Raw genomic sequence first — 18,919 nt, 5'->3', positions numbered from 1 at the left:
GCTACTGGCGCATCCAGTAAGTGGCAGAGATGACCGGAACGCGGTGGGAGGGGGGGTGGCCACCTCTCCCGCTGCCGATGAAAGTGAGACCACTTTTATCTCAAAGAGAAACGCGCAGCGTTCCCGAAAATACTGAGGTTATGGCAGCTAGCTGCTTCCATCGCCCCCGGTATTTAGCGCCGACGTACGGGTACATCATTTAGCGTGAAGTGGTTAAGCAAGCTGCTAGCAGACTTCAGCAGACTTTCAGCATGTTACACATGCACCCTAAATACAGTTGCAACATGTAACAGGTTAACGTATCTCTAAAACCATATTGTGCATGTTCTTTACCTGTAAATTCCGCCATGTGTAGACATCCAAAAGGCCTACGATCTTGGATGTGATGTCATTAGCCCTAGCAGACTCAAGTATAGCCAGCCATAGACGGATCAAAATTTGAAAATTCTAATTTCGATCCATCTATGGGCAGGCTGATTGTACTGAAGCTTAATACAACTAGCCTGTCTATTCTTTTCTTCCATACAATTACTGCTGCTGTCAGAATACAGAAGTGTAATTTGAGGGATTCTCCCATCAACATTGACGGTGTTCATGGGGGGGAATCTAGTGATTTTCTTTTCTTCAGCTTGTGTTTGAAGGAAAGAAAATTGTATAATGTGTGGCCAGCTTAACTCTATTTTGCGTTCTCCTTCACTTCTTCGCAAAGAAAAGGTTATGTAGGAATGTGAGGGGAATGGTGAAGGAACTGAGCCTGCACAGACAATAATTACATTTCAAGAAGAGGTTAGAGCTATGACATCCAAAGGGGAAGGGGGCTGTATTAAGGAAGTGACTCTTTCTAGAGTAGTTATAGCTGATCCCCAGGTTTTCTGTGACTTTAAATAGTTAATTTGGATCATCTTGGTCCAAACTATTTCCATCACGAAGTGCTGCACATGATCTAAGCACTGTATGAACTGTATGTAGCTTCAGCTACGTACAGTACAGGGTTGTGGCTGTGAGACAGTCTCTTGTCTCACAACTGGAACAAAACCGAGTTGGTCTGAATGGTGCGCAACCATTCATAGGCAGCTTTGTATTTTGTGAACAAATACAAAGCTTCTTTTGATTGGCTACTTTTGGAGAATGTGATGTTATCAGCCTGCCTCTCCATCTCAACCAATCAGAGGAAGCATTTGTATTCATCCAGTGGCCTTTAGTGAAGGAAATGTTTAAAGTCTCACAGAAAACCTGGAGATCAGCTTTGAACTTTTCAAATTAACTAAAAAAAACATTTAATGGAAAATAAAAACAAAAGCAGCGTTTTAATATATTTGATTATTCTATTCTTTTCAACTGCAATTTGATTTTTGCCAGGGTATTTTTAAAAGCACACTTGGATGGCATTTAAAAATATCACATTCCAGGTGTGATTTTTTTTTTTTTTTAAAACTTCTGTTCATCATGTAACTGCTTTTGTCTTTTTATCCTAAAATATACCATATGTAGTAATGGAAGAATTACATGCACTCGTTTTGGCTGAGCTTGTGAGATGTTAACAAAGATTAAAAATCATGTTCTGGTCCAATATATACACAGAACTCCCAGAGCATGTTTAATACAAAGAAGAGACATGAAGATAAGTAACCTGAATTTTATAGTTTACCTTAACACATTTGTAATTCAGAAAGAGAGTAACCAGTACAACAGAGGTAATTATGAATGCATTGTAATTTATTCATGCATTGTCCTTTTGATTATGTGAACAATATGCATCATCAAGTATGTTTTTATAGCTTAATTTCAACAACATTTAAAAATGATTGACTTTGAATTTAAGATTTAGGAAACTGTGCTGCTTCTTTTGAAAATGAATGGCATAGTGGGTTAATTTGACATTTTTGTTCTTTTGTAGGAGGTTTGTTGGAAGTGGTCCATAGTTTTGCATAAAAAAAAAATTATTTTTGGAACATTAAAATAATAACTATTGGACAGTGTTGGAAAAGAAGTATAGTATGATTAAATTTGAATATTCTGACCTGTACTTTTTCTTGCATCTTAGTCACAAATGTGTTTGTAAGAATTAACACTTGGTTTATTAAAACTGGGAATAGATGGATTGAATTTCATCCGGTTCAGCAGGGACAGTCCAAATTTTGAGCTGTGTATAGCCATACCTGTTAAACAATCGGTTGTTAGATTGACAAAAATTTTGCCAACATGTTTATTTAATCAGTGGCTGTGTCCCTGTGGGGAATTCCTTTATACCCCTCATTTAAGGGGGGAGAAGTCCACTGGCTGTATGAATAAACTACCCATATATGCCCAGTTTGTCTTGTGGATATGGCCATTTTAAAATATTAATGTTGCCACAAGCATTTGTGAAACATAAACCCTAATGTAAGGACTTTGAAGTATCTCCTACCTTATGAGTTTTAAGTGGGCTTATTCTTTTATCTCCTATATGCTATAATGCACTTTTATGATGATTCTGTTTCAGGAATATAACATTGCTTAACTTTTGTCTTTTTGGTACAGATGTGCAATTGCAGCAGCATTTAATGGAAGCTGAGCACAGGGCTATCACCTACATGAAACGTTTTAATAAGATGCAGTCTGACTACCATAATTTGATTGGGGTCACAGCTGAGCTCGTTGATTCATTGGAGGCGACCATCAATGGAAAGCTGGTAAGAAATATTAGTTTGTAACATTGTGTGGATTGCTGCGCTGGAGTAGCAAATGTGACGTATGACACTTGCCACAAGGGTAGGATCAGGTGGATTCATGCTGCCTGCAGAGTTAATGCATTTATAGACATGGGAAGGTGTTTAGAAAATCAGACCCTTTTCATAATCATTTTGTGGAAAAATTGTGACACAAGCATACATAATTGCATTGGCTTAGTATGCAAGTTTGTCATGTTCGCCTGCCAGCATCTGCCTAATCTCTAACACTAGCAACTGACTTGGAAAATCCAACTTCTGCCTTTCCATTTTGGTCAGCCTTGGGATGTCAGGTGGGGGCTTGACATAAATACGGGACTGCTGCTCATAGTCCGTTTAATTAAATTTGCTTTTGAAGAATCTGAGCATCAAAATATATTTTTTTTTTTTCACCTAACGTATATGTCTATTGTTTGACGTTATATGAGGACTATAATGTGAAGGGGTTCTGGGTACTATGAAGACTATAGGTGTGAATATCTGAGTATTTTGTTACTGTTTTTTTTTTTTTTTTTCTTTTTTTGTTTCAGGCTTGGCTCACATCTCTGCGGCTGTATATTGCATGTAGGCTGCCCATTCATTTCAGTAGGGTCAGCGTTTGTTGATTTGTTCGAGTGACATTAATTTCCTGATGGCACCCCCACGTCTGCCAATGTGTAGCCTGTTATGTGTTGGGAACACTTTTCCCACATTTTCAACACATAGTTAATGTCAACCTAGCATTATCATTTAATCAAATCTAAGTTATTCTAATTGTTACATCTGTGTAGAGGCACTTTCTCTACAGTCAAACCGTAACCAAGGTTCTAAAAGCTCAAGGTTTTTTTGTACCTCTTTTTTTAAAAGCCATGGTAAACAATACAGCAAATTCAGGAAAAAGATAATACCACAATATGATGCACTTTCAACCCAACAGGATAGCTAGAGCGTCTTGTAAGTTTTCTTAGCTTATTTGTAATCTTGTCGTCCTGTCCAAAGTCTGTGCCATCTTTGCAAAACCTCCTGCTGCCTTTCCAACCAGTACTTCCGCTCTTTCTTATACCTTACTGTGTGATTGTCATTCTGATGAGAGTAAGCCAAGCTTCCATTTTGCTTAACCTTTTCCATGGTGCTTTACCCTGCCTGAAAAATACTGTGCTGTTTCTGTATGTCAGTGTGTATTCACGTGGGGTTTCAGAAACGAATAACAGTCTGCACTCTCGCGGGAGTCTACTGTAATACAGAGGTGTAATGCAGACGTAAACATGGCACATTGCTCTACAGATTTATGGCACACTCTGTGTGCTGTCCATAGCAATTCCAATGTGCATGTGGGAGTGACCCAGTAGACCGAAGGAGCTGGTGATATCTCCTAAACAGCTCACCTTGAAAAACTTTTAAAGGTTCCTACTAGTAAGTTATATTGTACTGATATACATTGCTGTAAGTTGTCCTGTAGAGTTTACTAGTACTTTAATGCATTCCATGATGTTTAGGGTAAAAGTCTGCTTCAGACAGTGGGCCATTCCCATCATTGGTTTAGCCATTTCTTGCCTTAGATCAATGATGATGAACCTTGGCACCCCAGATGTTTTGGAACTACATTTCCCATGATGCTCACTTATACTGCAGAGTGCATGAGTATCGTAGGAAATGTAGTTCCAAAACATCTGGGGTGCCAAGGTTTACCATCACTGCCTTAGGTAAACACTGATCATTCCTGTTGAGGATGTTTAGTGTTTAAAGTGTTATTAATCCCAAAAGAGAACATTTATTATATTGCAGCTTGCTATTAGGTCTATTTGCAAAACCTTAAGCGTATGAGCCAGGAATATGACTAAAGCACCTGAATCGATCCTAATTGATCAGTTATAAAAAAATTAAAACTCATGCCTATTGCCTTTCACTGCGCAATATTGCAGAAAAACGCTTTTTTTATTTTTTTTTATTACGTTTTGATCATTTCAATACAAAAATATAAAGCACAAATACAGGAAGGGATAACTAAATAAAATAGTTAGAGAGAGAGAGAAAAAAAAGAGGGGGGGGGGGGGGAATGAAATATTTTGAGGAATCAACAGACTTCTGTGGGTAGCATAAATGCATCCTGCAAATATCAAACATGAAGCATAATCGATTAATAAAAGAGGGTAAATTTGCAGCTCTGCAAACGTGTGAGCATAATACAGTAGTAAAACCTATAAGCCTATAGGTGGACCTTGATCATCAGTAAAACATACTATCAGGACCATAATTATACTATAATTGAGTGGTCTGCATTTCCAGAGATAGAAGAGAGAGAAAAGAGGGGGGGGGGGGGAGAGAGAGAAGGGGGGGCATATAGAAAAATATGTCCAACCAGCTAGACTCGTCACTCCAGGATCCCACACAGAATCGGCCAATATGGCAGGGGGTGCCCCTGGCAATCAAGGGGGTTCCACCTGGAGATACCAGCCCTCCCAAATTGCCCTATGTTGAGCTATATGATCTAAGCGGCTGGCGGACTCCATGAGCTCCACATCTTTAATTCTGTCATAGAGGTCTGAATATGTTGGTGGATGTTACTTTTTCCAGTGTAGGGCCACTAAGCACCTTGCTGCTGTGAGACTGTGTGGCCAGTTTTTTTTGCTAATCAGGAGAGTTTGGGAGAGAGAAGTCCGAGTAGAAACCGCTTAGGGGAGAAGGGGATGTCTACCTCAAACAGCCGATGGCGAAGCCCCTGTACTGTGTACCAATAGGGTTGGAGAGCTGGGCAGTTCCAGTAAACATGGGGTAACATGCCCCGGTCTCTAAGACATCTCTAGCAGCGTCTGAAGCCGATGGGTATATGGCGTGTGAGTGAGATGGTGTTAGGTACCAACAGAAGATAGCCTTATAAGTGTTTTTCTTTATAAAGTGTACATATAGAGCTCTAGAGCTCTTAGTCACACAAGACCATATAGTTCTCTATTGTCCAGGAGCTAGTTCCTCCCCAAGATGTTCCTCCCATTTACGCATATAGCTATGTTTCCCCAATGAGAGTCTGTCAGAAGAATTTCGAATTTTATATATGTCTGAGGTCAGTCCTCTCTGTGAGGGGCCAGATAAGACTACGCTTTCAAATGGGGAAGGTATGGAGAACTGAAGAGTAGGGGCAATAGTAAGAGCTTAGTGTAGTATTTGAAAGTACCCAAAGAAAGCGGTATGGGGGAGGTCATGCTTCGCTCAAAGTTCGTCAAAGAATAGTAGTACCCTAGTCACCGGGTTCACTAGGTGTCCATAGTGTAAAAGATTCTTCTGCAACCAAGGTGAGATCATCTGATAGGTTAGCCTATCGGGTAACTTGGGGTTGTAGAGAGGCTGTAACTGAGGAGGCCTCCGATTTGAGTGGGATGCTCTGATTCAATTACTTCCATATAGAATGCAGCAGGTTCATAGTATGTAATGGGGAAGTGGATTGGACAATTGGCATTAGTGTTCCACAATAAGTTGTTTGGGTGGATGGGGGCTATCCATAATTTGTCTATTTGGGTCCAGCAGTTGTAGGCTGGAAGGGTAACCCAGGATGCAATTGCTCTCAACTGGGCAGCATAATAGTAACGGAGGAGGTTTGGGAAAGCCAAACCCCCTCGTTCAGAGAGGCATAAAGTATCGAGCGAGCTATGCAGTGCTGCTTTTAATTCCATGTAAAATTTAAGAAATTTGTGTGAAGTTTTCTAAGTTGTACCAATGGGGTGGGCACTGGGAGGGTCCTAAAGCAATACAGTATTTTAGGCAATATGGTTTGATTGAGGCAATACGTCCAAACCAAGATATTGGATAGTGTCTCCATTAAGACAGGAGAGACCGAATTTGCACAAATAGGGGTCTAAAGTTTGCATCATATACAGATTTTTATTGAGGAGTGAGGTATACTCCCAGATACTTAATGGCATGGGTTTTCCATGCATAGGGAACATTTTCAGAGAGATGATGGACTTCTGGTGGAGGAATATTGATTGGCAGGGCTTCCAATTTGGTGTAGTTTTATTTTGTATCCTGACAGGGACCCAAATTCCTCCATGAGCCTGACTGATCTGGGTTGCCAGGGGTTCGATGCACAGGGAAAAAAGCAATGGAGCAAGCGGGCATCCCTGTCTAGTCCCGTTCGAAATGGGAAAGGGAAGAGATGCCGCAAAAGGCGTTTTGATAGAGGCGGATGGGGTCGCATAGAGATGTCTAATCACCCGGAGGAACGGTCCCCCGAAGCCCAGATATTCAAGGGTTGAGAACAAGAATGGCCAGCTGAGCCTATCTAAAGCTTTCTTGGCATCTAAACTTAGCGGGAGTACTTCAGTATTTTGTCTGTTGATTATGTCTATTAAGTTGATGACTCCCCTAGTGTTGCCTCCTGCTTGACGTCCTGGGACAAAGCCCACCTAATCTTTGTGGATCAAGGAAGGAAGGATTAAGTATAAATGAAGGGAGGCAATTTTGTGAAAAATTTTAAGTCTGAATTCAACAAAGCTATGGGTCTATAGTTCCCACACAGTGTGTGGTCTTTATCAGGTTTGGGTATTAACGTCAAGTGGGAGGCCTGCATGTTCCTCGTAATGTCATCTCTGCTCAGAAATCCGTTAAACAAGCGGTTCATATATGGTAGTAGGCAAGGTAGGAAGGTCTTGTAATATTCGTAAGGAAGACCATCATGCGCTGGGGCCTTACTGTTTGGCAGTTTCAGAAATCTCCTCTTCGGTTATCAGAGAATTGAGAGACTGTAAAGCTTCCGCAGGGAGGGAGGTCACTCCACTTTTCAAACCCGATCTGTGAAGCTGCCTGGGATGTGCAAGGTCAGAAAAATAGTCGCAGAGTACTTGAGCTATACGGCCAGGGTGGTAGTGGAGGGTCCCAGTGGGGTCTCATAGGGCCTGAGGGGCCGATGCATGGGTTGGCTACTGGAGTTTACGAGCCAGAAGGGTATGGGCTTTGTTGCCCTTATCATAATAGAGCTGTCGCAGTTTTTGAAGGGCTTTTTCAACGCTACCTATGTCTGTGCTCTTAAGGACCGCCCGTAGGCATATAATTTCTCTAAGTAGATGGAAGATGAGGATGTAAATCTGGATTCAAAGTCTCTGTACTGTCTGTTGTCTCACTTGTTTAATATTCTTTTTCCAGGCAGTCAAGATAGCTATATAGAGTCCCCGTGTTACCGTCTTGTGTGCCTCCCAGAGCATTCCTGTGGAGATCTCTGGGGCACTGTTCTAGACAAAGTACCATTTTAGAGCAGTTTCTAAGTCCATCCTGGTTGTGTCCTTTCAGGAGAAAGTCATTAAGCCGCCAGTGGCATTGTTTAACCTTAGAGGTTAATGGTATGGTCTGACCATGACATAGGTAAGATGTCTGTTAGCAAGCACCCGCAGAAAGGGAGCGTTTATAAAGAAATAGTCTAACTGTGCATGCGTGCAAAATGGGTGGGAATAGTTGGAGTATTGACGCTCTTTCGGGGGGGCTACGCACCATTCATCAAATAGGCCGAACTTGCGAGTTGCCTGAAAAAACAGTTGGGATTGTCTGGAGAGGTGGAGAGGAGTGATTTTCTTGGCGAGTGACATCCTGTCCCATGCTGGGGAGAATGGGAGGTTGAAGTAAGAAGGAGTGGTTAGTGCGAAATAGATGATTGTACACCTTGGTTACAAAGGACATCTGGTTCATGTTCGGGGCGTAGACATTACAAAAAGTCACATCAGATTGTTTCTATTTGCCTCTGAGGATCACAATCCAACCCTGGGGGTCAGAATACAGAGATATGGGTGTGAATGGGGAGCCTGTTTTGATCAGAATAGCTACCCCTGCTTTCTTTTTAGTGCCGGATGCTAAGAACCCCGTGGGGAAGAATCTAGAAGCAAACGCCAAGGAGCCTCTTTTGTCAAAGTGTGCTTCTTGAACTAATATTACTTCTGCCCCTGAGTCTCTGAAGCTCCTCAGTGCCAACTGTCGCCTAACATTTGAGTTAAGGCCATTAACATTGACATTAACGTGTGTGTGTGTGTGTGTGTGTGTGTGTGTGTGTGTGTGTGTGTGTAAATCTGTATCATGAGAGGGCCGAGGTGTGAGCAGATAATATTGTGTAGGCATATGTTGAGGTGTATTATACTTGTCTAACTCACGAGCCCAGATAGGTGAGTCTTGGTGCCCTAGGAGTAGTTCATCGCATACATGTTGAATCGTGGACCCAGGAGTGATGAGTCATGGGAAGGTGGAAAAAAAGGAGAGACCAGGAGAAAAAAAACACATATCTTAGAACAAATAATTGCGGGTCAACCCTGGACCAACAGTTCCGTATTACCACCATCGTTCAAGAAGGGCAACTGGGGGTAAAAAACAGGAACTTCAAATCACAAAACAAGCTAAGGGGGATTAGTGTCAAACACCAAGTGCCAACTGGGTGTCCATGTCTGGGCCAAACGGCCAGGGGATTAATCACCCGGGTGGCCCAGTCTGGGCCATGGCAGGGCCCCTAAAAGAGCAGTCAATTGGGGGGGGGGGGCATTTCACCCCCGCAGGATAAGAACTACAACCTAGGGAGGAAAACGGGTCAATCAGTAGGAACAGGAAGTTCAACTTTAGTTCAATGGTTAAAAACAAACTGTTCTCCCATAGTCAGGTCTGCCGACTGTAAAAACAAAAAGGATGAGAAGGGCAGTATCAGCCATGAAAGTTCCTCAGGCTGATCGTTGCTTGGGATTCTCTCTAACCTCAGAAATAAGGAGCTTGAAGTCTCCCCTGGTAGGTAAAGAGTGGAGTTGCTCCCGCCAGGAGACCAGCTCATCGGTGGTGAGGATGGATGGTACTCAGGGCATCGGCTGATGGTGGGCCTTAGCCTTTAAGGGGGGCCCATGGGTCAAACCACTCTCTGCTCTTGTATAGTCTGCATGGGGAGCAGGTGGGGTGTCTGTGAGGTGCCGGGGGGGGGGGGGGGTGAGGGTGTCGTATGGTCTGCTATGAGGCCTTTGATGCTGGGGTCAAGGAAGCGGTGTGGCCTCTGTGGCTTCAGAGAGCCTGGAACAGAGGATGGGGTCTGGAGGGGGGAAGTGGTAGGCTGCGGCAAGGAGTGTGAGCGGCCTGAATGGGAAAGGGGGGGGAAGTCCCCAGTGCCAGAACGCTGGCAGAGTGCCCCAGAGGGAGTCCAGGGCTGAGGCCTTTTGTAGGGGAGGGACTTAAAGAGGGACTCGCCCGTGGAATTAATGGAGCTGCTCCGAGTGTACCAGCAAGATGGCATCAGTTGCTCTACGTGGAGGGACCGAGGCAGATGCGTGGTGCTGACAGAGCAGAGGACTGTGCAGCGGGTCCACCGCTGGGTAGCCCGCCATCCAGGGTGTTGACGTGGAGTCCTCTTTGGACACATCTGCAGTGTGCCCGGGTTCTCGGGAGGAGGGGGAGGAGATACCTGTGTGGCGAGTAGCGGCTCCATGTTTACTGCTTCCCGCATGGCAGTCCTGGGTGGCAGCGTGAAGTAGGACTGGATGGGGGGCCCCGGCAGCTGTCCCGAGGTTCTCCCCTGTTTCTGTGAGCGGGTGGTGCGATTCCTGCCCATCTCGGTGTGGCTGTGTTCCCATATGAAGCTTTTTGGTAGCAGGTCCGTGGAGAGCAGGGAGATCAGACTTCCATCCTGCTCAGCGTCCAGCCACGCCCCCACCTTTTCTTTCATTTCTTACAGTCCTCCATGTTCAAGTCTGTGACTGAGTTCTGTTAAAAGCTTTGGACTCCAAAGTCTTCTAAGACTGCAGTCCACACATTGAGAGTACGCCCCCCACTTCTCAAATTGGGGGCGGAGATGTCCGTTAACCTTTTTGTGATTGCTTGGACAGAAAGAACCTTGAATGCATAGGTAAAGGACTTGGTGTCAAGGGCCTACAAGCTAGAATTTAAAGAGGAGCTGCACCTAAAAAAAAAATATTAAAAGCCAGCAGCTACTAATATTGCAGCTGCTGACTTTTAATAATATCACACTTACCTGTCCCAGGTTCCAGCGATGTCGGCGGCAGATGACGAGCGATCGCTCGTCTCGCTGCAGCCACCGCCGCCATCCTCTGTCAGGGAATCGGGAAGTGAAGCATGAGGGCTTCACTGCCCGGTTCCCTACTGCGCATGCGCAAGTCGCGCTGCGCTGGTTCCCCGCTGTGTCTCTGGGAACTGTGTGTTTCCCAGAACACAACGGGGGGGGCGGAGCGATGCGTGGGTCTGCGGCGGTCTGGCCGGAAGTGGGTGCAGTTACCTGGATTATCCAGGTAACTGCACCCCCCTCCCCCCCGAAAGGTGCCGATTGTGGCACCGGAGGGGGGAGGGATAATACTAGCGGAACTTCCCCTTTAGGGTGAAGAACCGCTTTAAATCGCCTCTTCCTCATTTCATATTGTCCAGTCTTTTGATGTCTCTGCACCAACTATCATCATGGTATCATAATGGGGGGAGATTTTAATTATCCACACATAGACTGGGCGGAGGGAACCTCACATTCATCTAAGGCTCACCAGTCCTGAATGTCTTACAGGACAATTTTTTATGGGTCAGATGGTAGATACATCAACTAGAAATAAAGCGTTACTGGATCTACTGATTACCAACAATGCAGACCTGATAACGGATGTGGAAATACGGGGCAATTTAGGTAACAGTGATCACAGGTCAATTGGCTTCAGTATCAATCACACAAATAGCAAACATAAGGGGAATACAAAGACACTGAATTTCAAAAGAGCCAACTTCCCTAAACTACAAACCTTGCTAGAAGATATAAATTGGGATAAAATCATAGGAACAAAGAACATGCAGGAGCGATGGGTTTGCTTTAAGAGCATATTAAATAAGGGCATTAGCCAATGCATCCCATTGGGTAATAAATTTAAAAGAGCGAACAAAAGTCATGGATGGCTTAACTCCAATGTAAAAATGCATATAAAAGTAAAAGAGAAGGCCTTCAAAAAATACAAGGTTGAGGGACCATCATCATCAGCATTCAGACTTTTATAAAGAATGCAACAAGAATTGTAAGGGTGCCATAAGGATGGCTAAGATAGAACATGAAAAACACATAGCGGAGGAGAGTAAAAAAAAATCCCAAGAAATTCTTTAAGTATGTAAACAGTGAAAAAGGAGGACAGACCATATTGGCCCCATAAAGAATGAGGAAGTACATCTGGTTACAAAGGACGGGGAGGTGGCAAAGGTATAGAATTTATTCTTCTCAGTCTTCACGAGGAAGGCCTGTAGACGTGGTGAATCTGAATTTTGCAAAATAATTTGACAGTTCCCCATAAACGTTTACTGTACAAAATAAGGTCCGTTGGCATGGACCATAGGATGAGTACATTGATTGAAAACTGGCTACAAGGGGGAGTTCAGAGAGTGGTGATAAATGGGGAGTACTCGGAATGGTCAGGGGTGGGTAGTAGGGTCCCCCAGGGTTCTGTGCTGGGACCACGCCTATTTAATTTGTTCATAAACTACCTGGAGGATAGGGTAAATGGTTCAATCTCTGTATTTGCGGGCGATGCTAAGCAGGGCAATAACTTCTCTGCAGGATGTGGAAGCTTTGCAAAAAGATCTGAACAAATTAATGGGGTGGGCAACTACATGGCAAATCGGGTTGAATGTAGAAAAATTTAAAATGATGCATTTGGGTGGCAAAAATATGAATGCAATCTATACACTGGGGGGGAGAACCTATCACCTGGGGGTCCTAGTAGCTGATAGGCTTAGCAATGGCACGCAATGCCAAGCTGCTGCTAACAAAGCAAACCGAATATTGGCATGCATTAAAAGGGGGATTCATTCCAGAGCTAAAACGATAATTCTCCCGCTCTACAAGACTCTGGTCTGGCTGCACCTAGAGTATGCTGTCCAGTTCTGGGCACCAGTCCTCAGGAAGGATGTACTGGAAATGGAGTTATTCTCTCTGGAGAAGAGACGCTTGAGAGGGGATATGATTTCAATATACAAAATACCATACCGTTGACCCCACAATATGGATAAAACTTTTTTGCAGAAGGGAGTGTAACAAGACTCATGGCCACTCGTTAAAATTAGAAGAAAGGAGGTTTAACCTTAAACTACGTAGAGGGTTCTTTTACTGTAAGAGTGGCAAGGATGTGGAATTCGCTTCCACAGGCGGTGGTCTCAGCGGGGGGCATTGATAGTTTCAAGAAACTATTAGATAAGCACCTGAATGACCGCAACATACAGGTATATACAATGTAATGCTGACATATAATCAATGGACTTGTGTCTTTTTTCAGCCTCACCTACTATGTAACTCTATGTAAATAATAGACTTCCATGCTGCACTGGCACAACCCCTCTTACAAGGAGTTATTGCCAGTTTTTCCAGAAAACGAAGGGTTTCAGGGTTTCTACTCAAACCTTTTGACAGATTTCAAAGCAAAAGATGGCATAGGTTCCACTCTGATTCAATGCACCCAACGTCTTATTTGGTGGCAAAAATGGTGCATTCTATGCAGAATTTTTACCACAAGTCAGTAATTGTTTCCCTTCTTTCAAGAGCTTCTGTGGCCATCAAGGATGCTCACTTATGACTCCATCTTTCTAGCATGTCAACACTATCTTTGTTTTGCTGTGGATACACAACATCACCAGTTCATTGTCCTTCCCTTTGGTCTGTCCACTGCACCTCAAGTATTCACCAAGGTTCTGTTCTAACCCCTGTGCTTTCTTTATTATGCTCAAATGATGTCCTCATCGTGGGATATTTAGATGACCTGCTGAGAGCACCATGTCAATGTCCAAAGGGGACTGTCCACACTTTATTTGACTAGGTTGAACCCCTAACTTTCAGAAATCAGATTTAGAATGGATTCACTGCTTGGAGTATCCTGGTGGCCCATGAGACTATTCCTTAGGCTGGGTTCACACTGGAGCGATGTGGGAACGCCGCGAATCCGCAGCGTTTTCCCACATCGCATGCTTCCCGCCAGCAGTTCACACTGCCCTATGCGGACTGCTGGGTGTGTCAGTGAAACCTTAATGACACCCCCAGATCAGTTCGCATATCGCAGTGCGATCTGCAAACTCTGACAGGAATCGGATCGCATGGTGTGAATACCCATGCGATCCGATTCTGCTGCGGACCAAAAAAGGGTCCCTTGCGAGTTTGCGGCGGGTGCGATGCAAATTCAGCCATACTATCTGTATGGCTGAACTTGCATCGCACAGAGATCAGATGTGATTTGCACTGCAGTGCGGTGCGAATCACATCCGGTTCTCGTAGCCGCTCCAGTGTGAACCCAGCCTTAACTTGAGAAAAACTTTCCTTTCATCGGTCCAGAAAATTCTCGTGACTGATGCCAGCCTCCTGCGAAGGAGTACTGGTCACCCTATCAGTGCAGTGGACTTGATTGTCGGAGGAAGCTTGTCTCCCAATTAACATACTGGAGCTGACTCTTTAGACGGCAAGATCTTACATTTCTGATTTAGTCCGACCAGTGCCATACATTTATTCATAAGGGAGGAGCCAGATGTCTTGTAGTTTAAAGTGAGGTCGAACAGATTCCCTCTTGGCAGAACTTCAAATTCCAGTCCTGTTCACAATGCACATTCCAGGAATGGAAAATTGTCAAAAGGGCTTAACTCTGGACTCTGGGAAATGGTCTCTCTTAACCTGGAGATGTTTCAGGTCTATTGCTGGATGTGAACCTTCTGGCTTCTAGACTCAACAACAAACTGTCAAGTTTGTCTCAAGGTCCAGGAATCCTCTTGACTCAGTAGTGGATGCCCTGGTTACTCAGTGGGATCAGTATAACTTGTTTCTTCCTCATCTGATCTGCAGCATCAAGATGGAGGGCATCCTGGTGATTCTCATTGATTCTCAGATTGCCAGGATCTTCTGTCATGCGGTTTACCACCCCATTTCATGGTTACTTGCTTTGACAGCTTGGCTGTTAAAGCCTGGCTCCTAAGAGATAGAGGCCTGTCTGATTCAGCTATTCATACGCTCCTAAAGGCTAGGAATTCCCCCCTCTCGCGAGGTCTGCTTTCATACTTGGAAAGTGTTCTTCACATGATGTGAAAAAAATGGAATTTCCTCCCAGAAAACAATCTGTGGACTCATCTTGACCTTTCTCCAGCCTGGTCAAGATCAACATTTGGACTTTTTAAAGTGATACTAAACGCACACTGTTTTTAATTTACATTGTCCCTTCTCTTTTTGTATATGGATGATGGCACTGTAATTATTTTAATAATAAAAAAGAATAATCTAAGTACCTTTTTCCTAATCAATATATACCACTGTCACATAAAAACATACCCAGATCTTTCCCAGCCTTTCTGCAGGGAAACCATGGCAGGGTGAGCTGCTAGTCCTCTGCTACTGGTTAAAAAAAATTAAAATAAAAAAACCTTTTAAATTACAGAGTAATAAATAATATCCAATAAACTATTTTAAGTTGTCAGAAAAATATATTTATTTGAAATAAAATCTTATTTAATTTTTTGCCAATAATATGGTGTGGGTGGATTTATGCCAGTCTGACTGTTACGCTCCTCCAGCCTGTGTCTTAGAATAAGGGAGAGGTGAAGCCTCCATTAATCTACATGTAATATCTCACTCCCGTTGTGTTTTAGCTGGTTAGTGGGCATGTAAAGGGAGAGAGGGAGTGGGCGCTCATTTACCACAGGGTATTTGCCCAGATGTGTTACTTTATAGTCACGTGGGCTGCTCGGATGTGATTGGGAGGATATTCTCAGCATAGACACTTGCTGAAAACTAAACATGTGCAGAGTTGCCACCAGTTTCAAAATCCCCAGCTGAATTGGGGACATGGACAGAAGGTGGAGAGAGAGAACGCAGCAGGATCAACCAGGTTTTTGCAAAAAACGGATCTTATAGTGACTGAGTATGAATTGCATGTAATACAGAATTTAATAGTTTTTTTATTTTTTTGATGTGGGTTTAATGACCCTTTAAGTACTATAAAACAGATCTTGGCTCTAGCCATTTGTCTTGCAAAGACTGCTTGCTCTCATTACTTGGTAAAGGCTACGTTGTCCATATAGTTCTACCTGTGTGTACATCTGTGACTGGGATCTCAACCTGGTTCTGTTGGGTTCAAAGGGTGTTTTTTGATTTGTTTAAAAAAAAACAAAAAAATATATTTTTGTCTACCATCACAGATGCAAGACAAGTTTCTGAGTTGGGGGCCTTGTTCTTGTTCTACAGAGACAGTTGTCTTGAGGCTTAGAGCCTCTTTTCTCCCTAAGATGGTTTCCTCATTTAACCTTATCCAGGAGATTGTACTTCAATCGCTCTGTGTTGTCCCCCTATCCAGTTGGACTGCTTTTGGACATCACAGTTCTCTCGATGGTTCTGAGTCTTTGTCCCTTAATAAATGATTAGGAAAAGTAGGAAGAAAGGCATGCCGGTGTCCAAAATGCAAATTGGAAGGTAGTTTTAAAATGCGTTTATTGAAAGTAGTGACAAGTACATCAAACCAATGTGTTTTGGGGTAAGTATTCCCCTTCTTAGGGCTGTTGCTGCATGCTATTGATAGACTGATGGCAGCTGTGGTGGCAGGTGCAGCTTGGCTCTCCTTTCTTCCCACTTTTTCAAATCCTGCATGTGGAAACAACCATAAGGCCGTACCAAAAAGACAGCAGCCCAAACCTCAAGAGGTTTCACTCATTATCGAATACTGAGCACAACCTGCTGGAGGAATCCATTCCTACCTACCCACACAGCCACCCACCCACGATCGGCGACTGATCCAGTCAGTCGCTGTCAGTTTATTACAAACGTAATCAATTAAGAAAACTGGATTTTTGACTTACTGAAAATAAATCCTTGTCCCGGAGTTCTTTAGGGAACACAGTTCCCATCCCTTTTGTCTTTGTTTTTAAATCCACTTCTACTACTGCTTTTACACAAAACTGATGCATGGTGGGAATGGATATACCTGGCTGACCAACAGCGTTTGTTTGCCAGCATCCGTTTCTGCTGTGGAAAGTAGTTCAACACCGTTCTCTGCGAAAACATCCCTTGGAAGCTACCTCTAAAAGAGGACCAGTTGTACCGAGGACTGAGCTTCCATTCTGCTTTACAGTAACTGGTTTTAATGGCCTAGCCATTGAAAGCCAGGTACTGAGAGATAGAGGTCTGTCTGGATCAGTGATCCCTACTATGATGAAGGCGAGCAAGTCACCTTCTAGTAAGATTTACCATCAAACATGGAAAGCGTACATTTCTTGGTGTGAGTCGATTGTCGTTTGAGCATCAAGGGCCAGGTGTCTGCCTTAGCAGTCTTCTTTCAGCGACCCCTATCCACTCACTCTTTAGTTCATACCTTCATTCAAGGAATCTGGCATGTGGCTCCACCTGTACAGTCTTTTTGCCTCCATGGGATTTAAACTTGCTAATGGTTCTCCAGAAACTTCCATTCAAGAATATTCAAGAGATTCCCTACATTGTCCCAGAAGGTGTCATTACTGGTGGCTGTTACCTCAGGCCCACAGGGTTTCGGAGTTGGCGACATTATCCTGTCATAGCCCCTATTTAGTACTCCATAGGATAAAGTGGTTCTTCGTCCCTGTCTGTCATTTCTGCCCTAGGTTGTCTGTGCCTTCCATTTGAAATGAGGACATTGTGTTGCCGTCCTTGTGTCCCAAGCCGCCTCATCCCAAGGAATTTGCTTTGCATACCTTGGATGTTCATGCGATTCGGGTGTATCTGGCAGCCACTGTGTCCTTCCAGAGGTCAGACTAATTTTTTTTGGCTACACAGGGACCTAGGAAAGGGCTGGCCACTTCAGCTACCATCTCCAGATGAATCAGACAAACTGTGACTCGGGCCTATTCTATTAAGGGTCGAGTTCCTCCTTTCTCTGTCACGGCGCATTCTAATTAGGCGCTTAGTACTTCTTGGGCCTTCCATCATCAAGCGTCAATATCACAGGTTTTCAAGGCAGCCACTTGGTTGTCAGTGCATACCTTCACTAAATTCTATAAAGTAGAAATGTTGGCATCTGTGGGGGCTTCTTTTGGCCGCAAGGTTTTGTAGGCTGCTGTTTGAGGGGGGGTTTCCATCTTGAGGGGTGTTCTTTCTTTAAACATTTTTTTTTATTTTTTATTTTTTTTTATTTCGGTCATGTGGTCCCTCCTAATTGGGGTAGTATGCTGTAGGGATCCCTCATTGTCCTAGAGTAGATACCTAGTTCACTGATCTATTTTGGGCATATAGCCTCCGTTCATGTGCTTGGGTGTTTGGTTCAGAGCGAGAAGGAAGGCAGAAGGGGAGAGGGAACAAGGTTTTATCAAGGAAAGGAATAAGGGAGGTTAAAGTTAGAAATCACTCCAGCATGGCTATCCGGTAGATGTGGATGGGGTCATCGTCAACCTATAAAGTAAAATCTTCAGAGTAGAAAAACATTGCCCATGAGGTCTAGGTGATGGAGAACTGTTCCTCCCTCCCCGTCACCGCGTTCTTGACTGTTGAAAGTTCAGGGAACTTTTGTGTGACCATGTGTATGCAAGCCAAGCTTGAGCGGAATTCTGTCCGAAAAAATTCAGCTGGTGTGTACGGGGCATAACTGTATTGCTATAACAGTGCTCATGTTAAAAATAAATCAAAGTCTGTCACTATGCCACACCTTCTTAGTAGATATTGGTATTCTATGTATAATATAACATTTTGCTCTTAGTGTTCAGAAAGCTGAACAGTCCTAATGTCCTCGAAAACCTGCAAACTGACTCTACTCAGACTGAATTGATAAAATTGCAGTATTTTGAATTTGTTCTTGAATTTAGGCACAATAACATTGGTTTGTAGCAATCACACTTGTTTTATTCCAATTCACCCAGCAGGTGGCGTTCCAAAGCTGATTTTTAAATTTACATTTTAAGGACTGAAATGACTGAATATCCAGCAGATGGTGTATGTTTGAAAAACAGCAGATACTGCCATTAGCTAGGAATTGTGATGAATAAGGCTAGGGCTATGCTAGTCTTTCTGCTGAGAGATGTAACCACATTTTAATGCGATTGACAAAAAGTGGTTAAACTAGGAGAGTAAATTTCTGTAGCCTAAATCCAGTTTGGTTCTCTTCTGCTTTAATTTCTGATTTATTATCTACATTATACCCCAGTCAGATTTTGGTGAGGAGTCCAAAGGATCAATATGTCTATTTTGTCATTTTATGAGCAGGGCCATACACGTTTATTAGAAAATAGGCATATTTGTTAAAGTGTATTTTTAGGCAAAACCTTTT

The 18,919-nt window shown here is 43.4% G+C and overlaps 1 protein-coding gene across 1 annotated transcript in view; it reads left to right on the top strand.

Moving 5' to 3' along the window:
- Positions 1 to 18,919, top strand: part of ARMC9 (armadillo repeat containing 9) — a gene marked incomplete in the record, with an annotated part of 177,786 nt that overhangs the window by 51,073 nt on the left and 107,794 nt on the right. Inside the window, 2 exon segments of the mRNA XM_077487677.1 lie at positions 1,670 to 1,694; positions 2,521 to 2,672. Of these exon segments, the coding sequence (XP_077343803.1) occupies positions 1,670 to 1,694; positions 2,521 to 2,672 (177 nt within the window).

Source organism: Lithobates pipiens, unplaced genomic scaffold (assembly GCF_037356315.1).
Source record: "Lithobates pipiens isolate NorthernLeopardFrog02 unplaced genomic scaffold, aLitPip1_a1.2 Scaffold_18, whole genome shotgun sequence".
In the NCBI taxonomy this organism is placed as follows: domain Eukaryota; kingdom Metazoa; phylum Chordata; class Amphibia; order Anura; family Ranidae; genus Lithobates; species Lithobates pipiens.
This window is presented reverse-complemented; position numbering and strand designations above follow the sequence as displayed.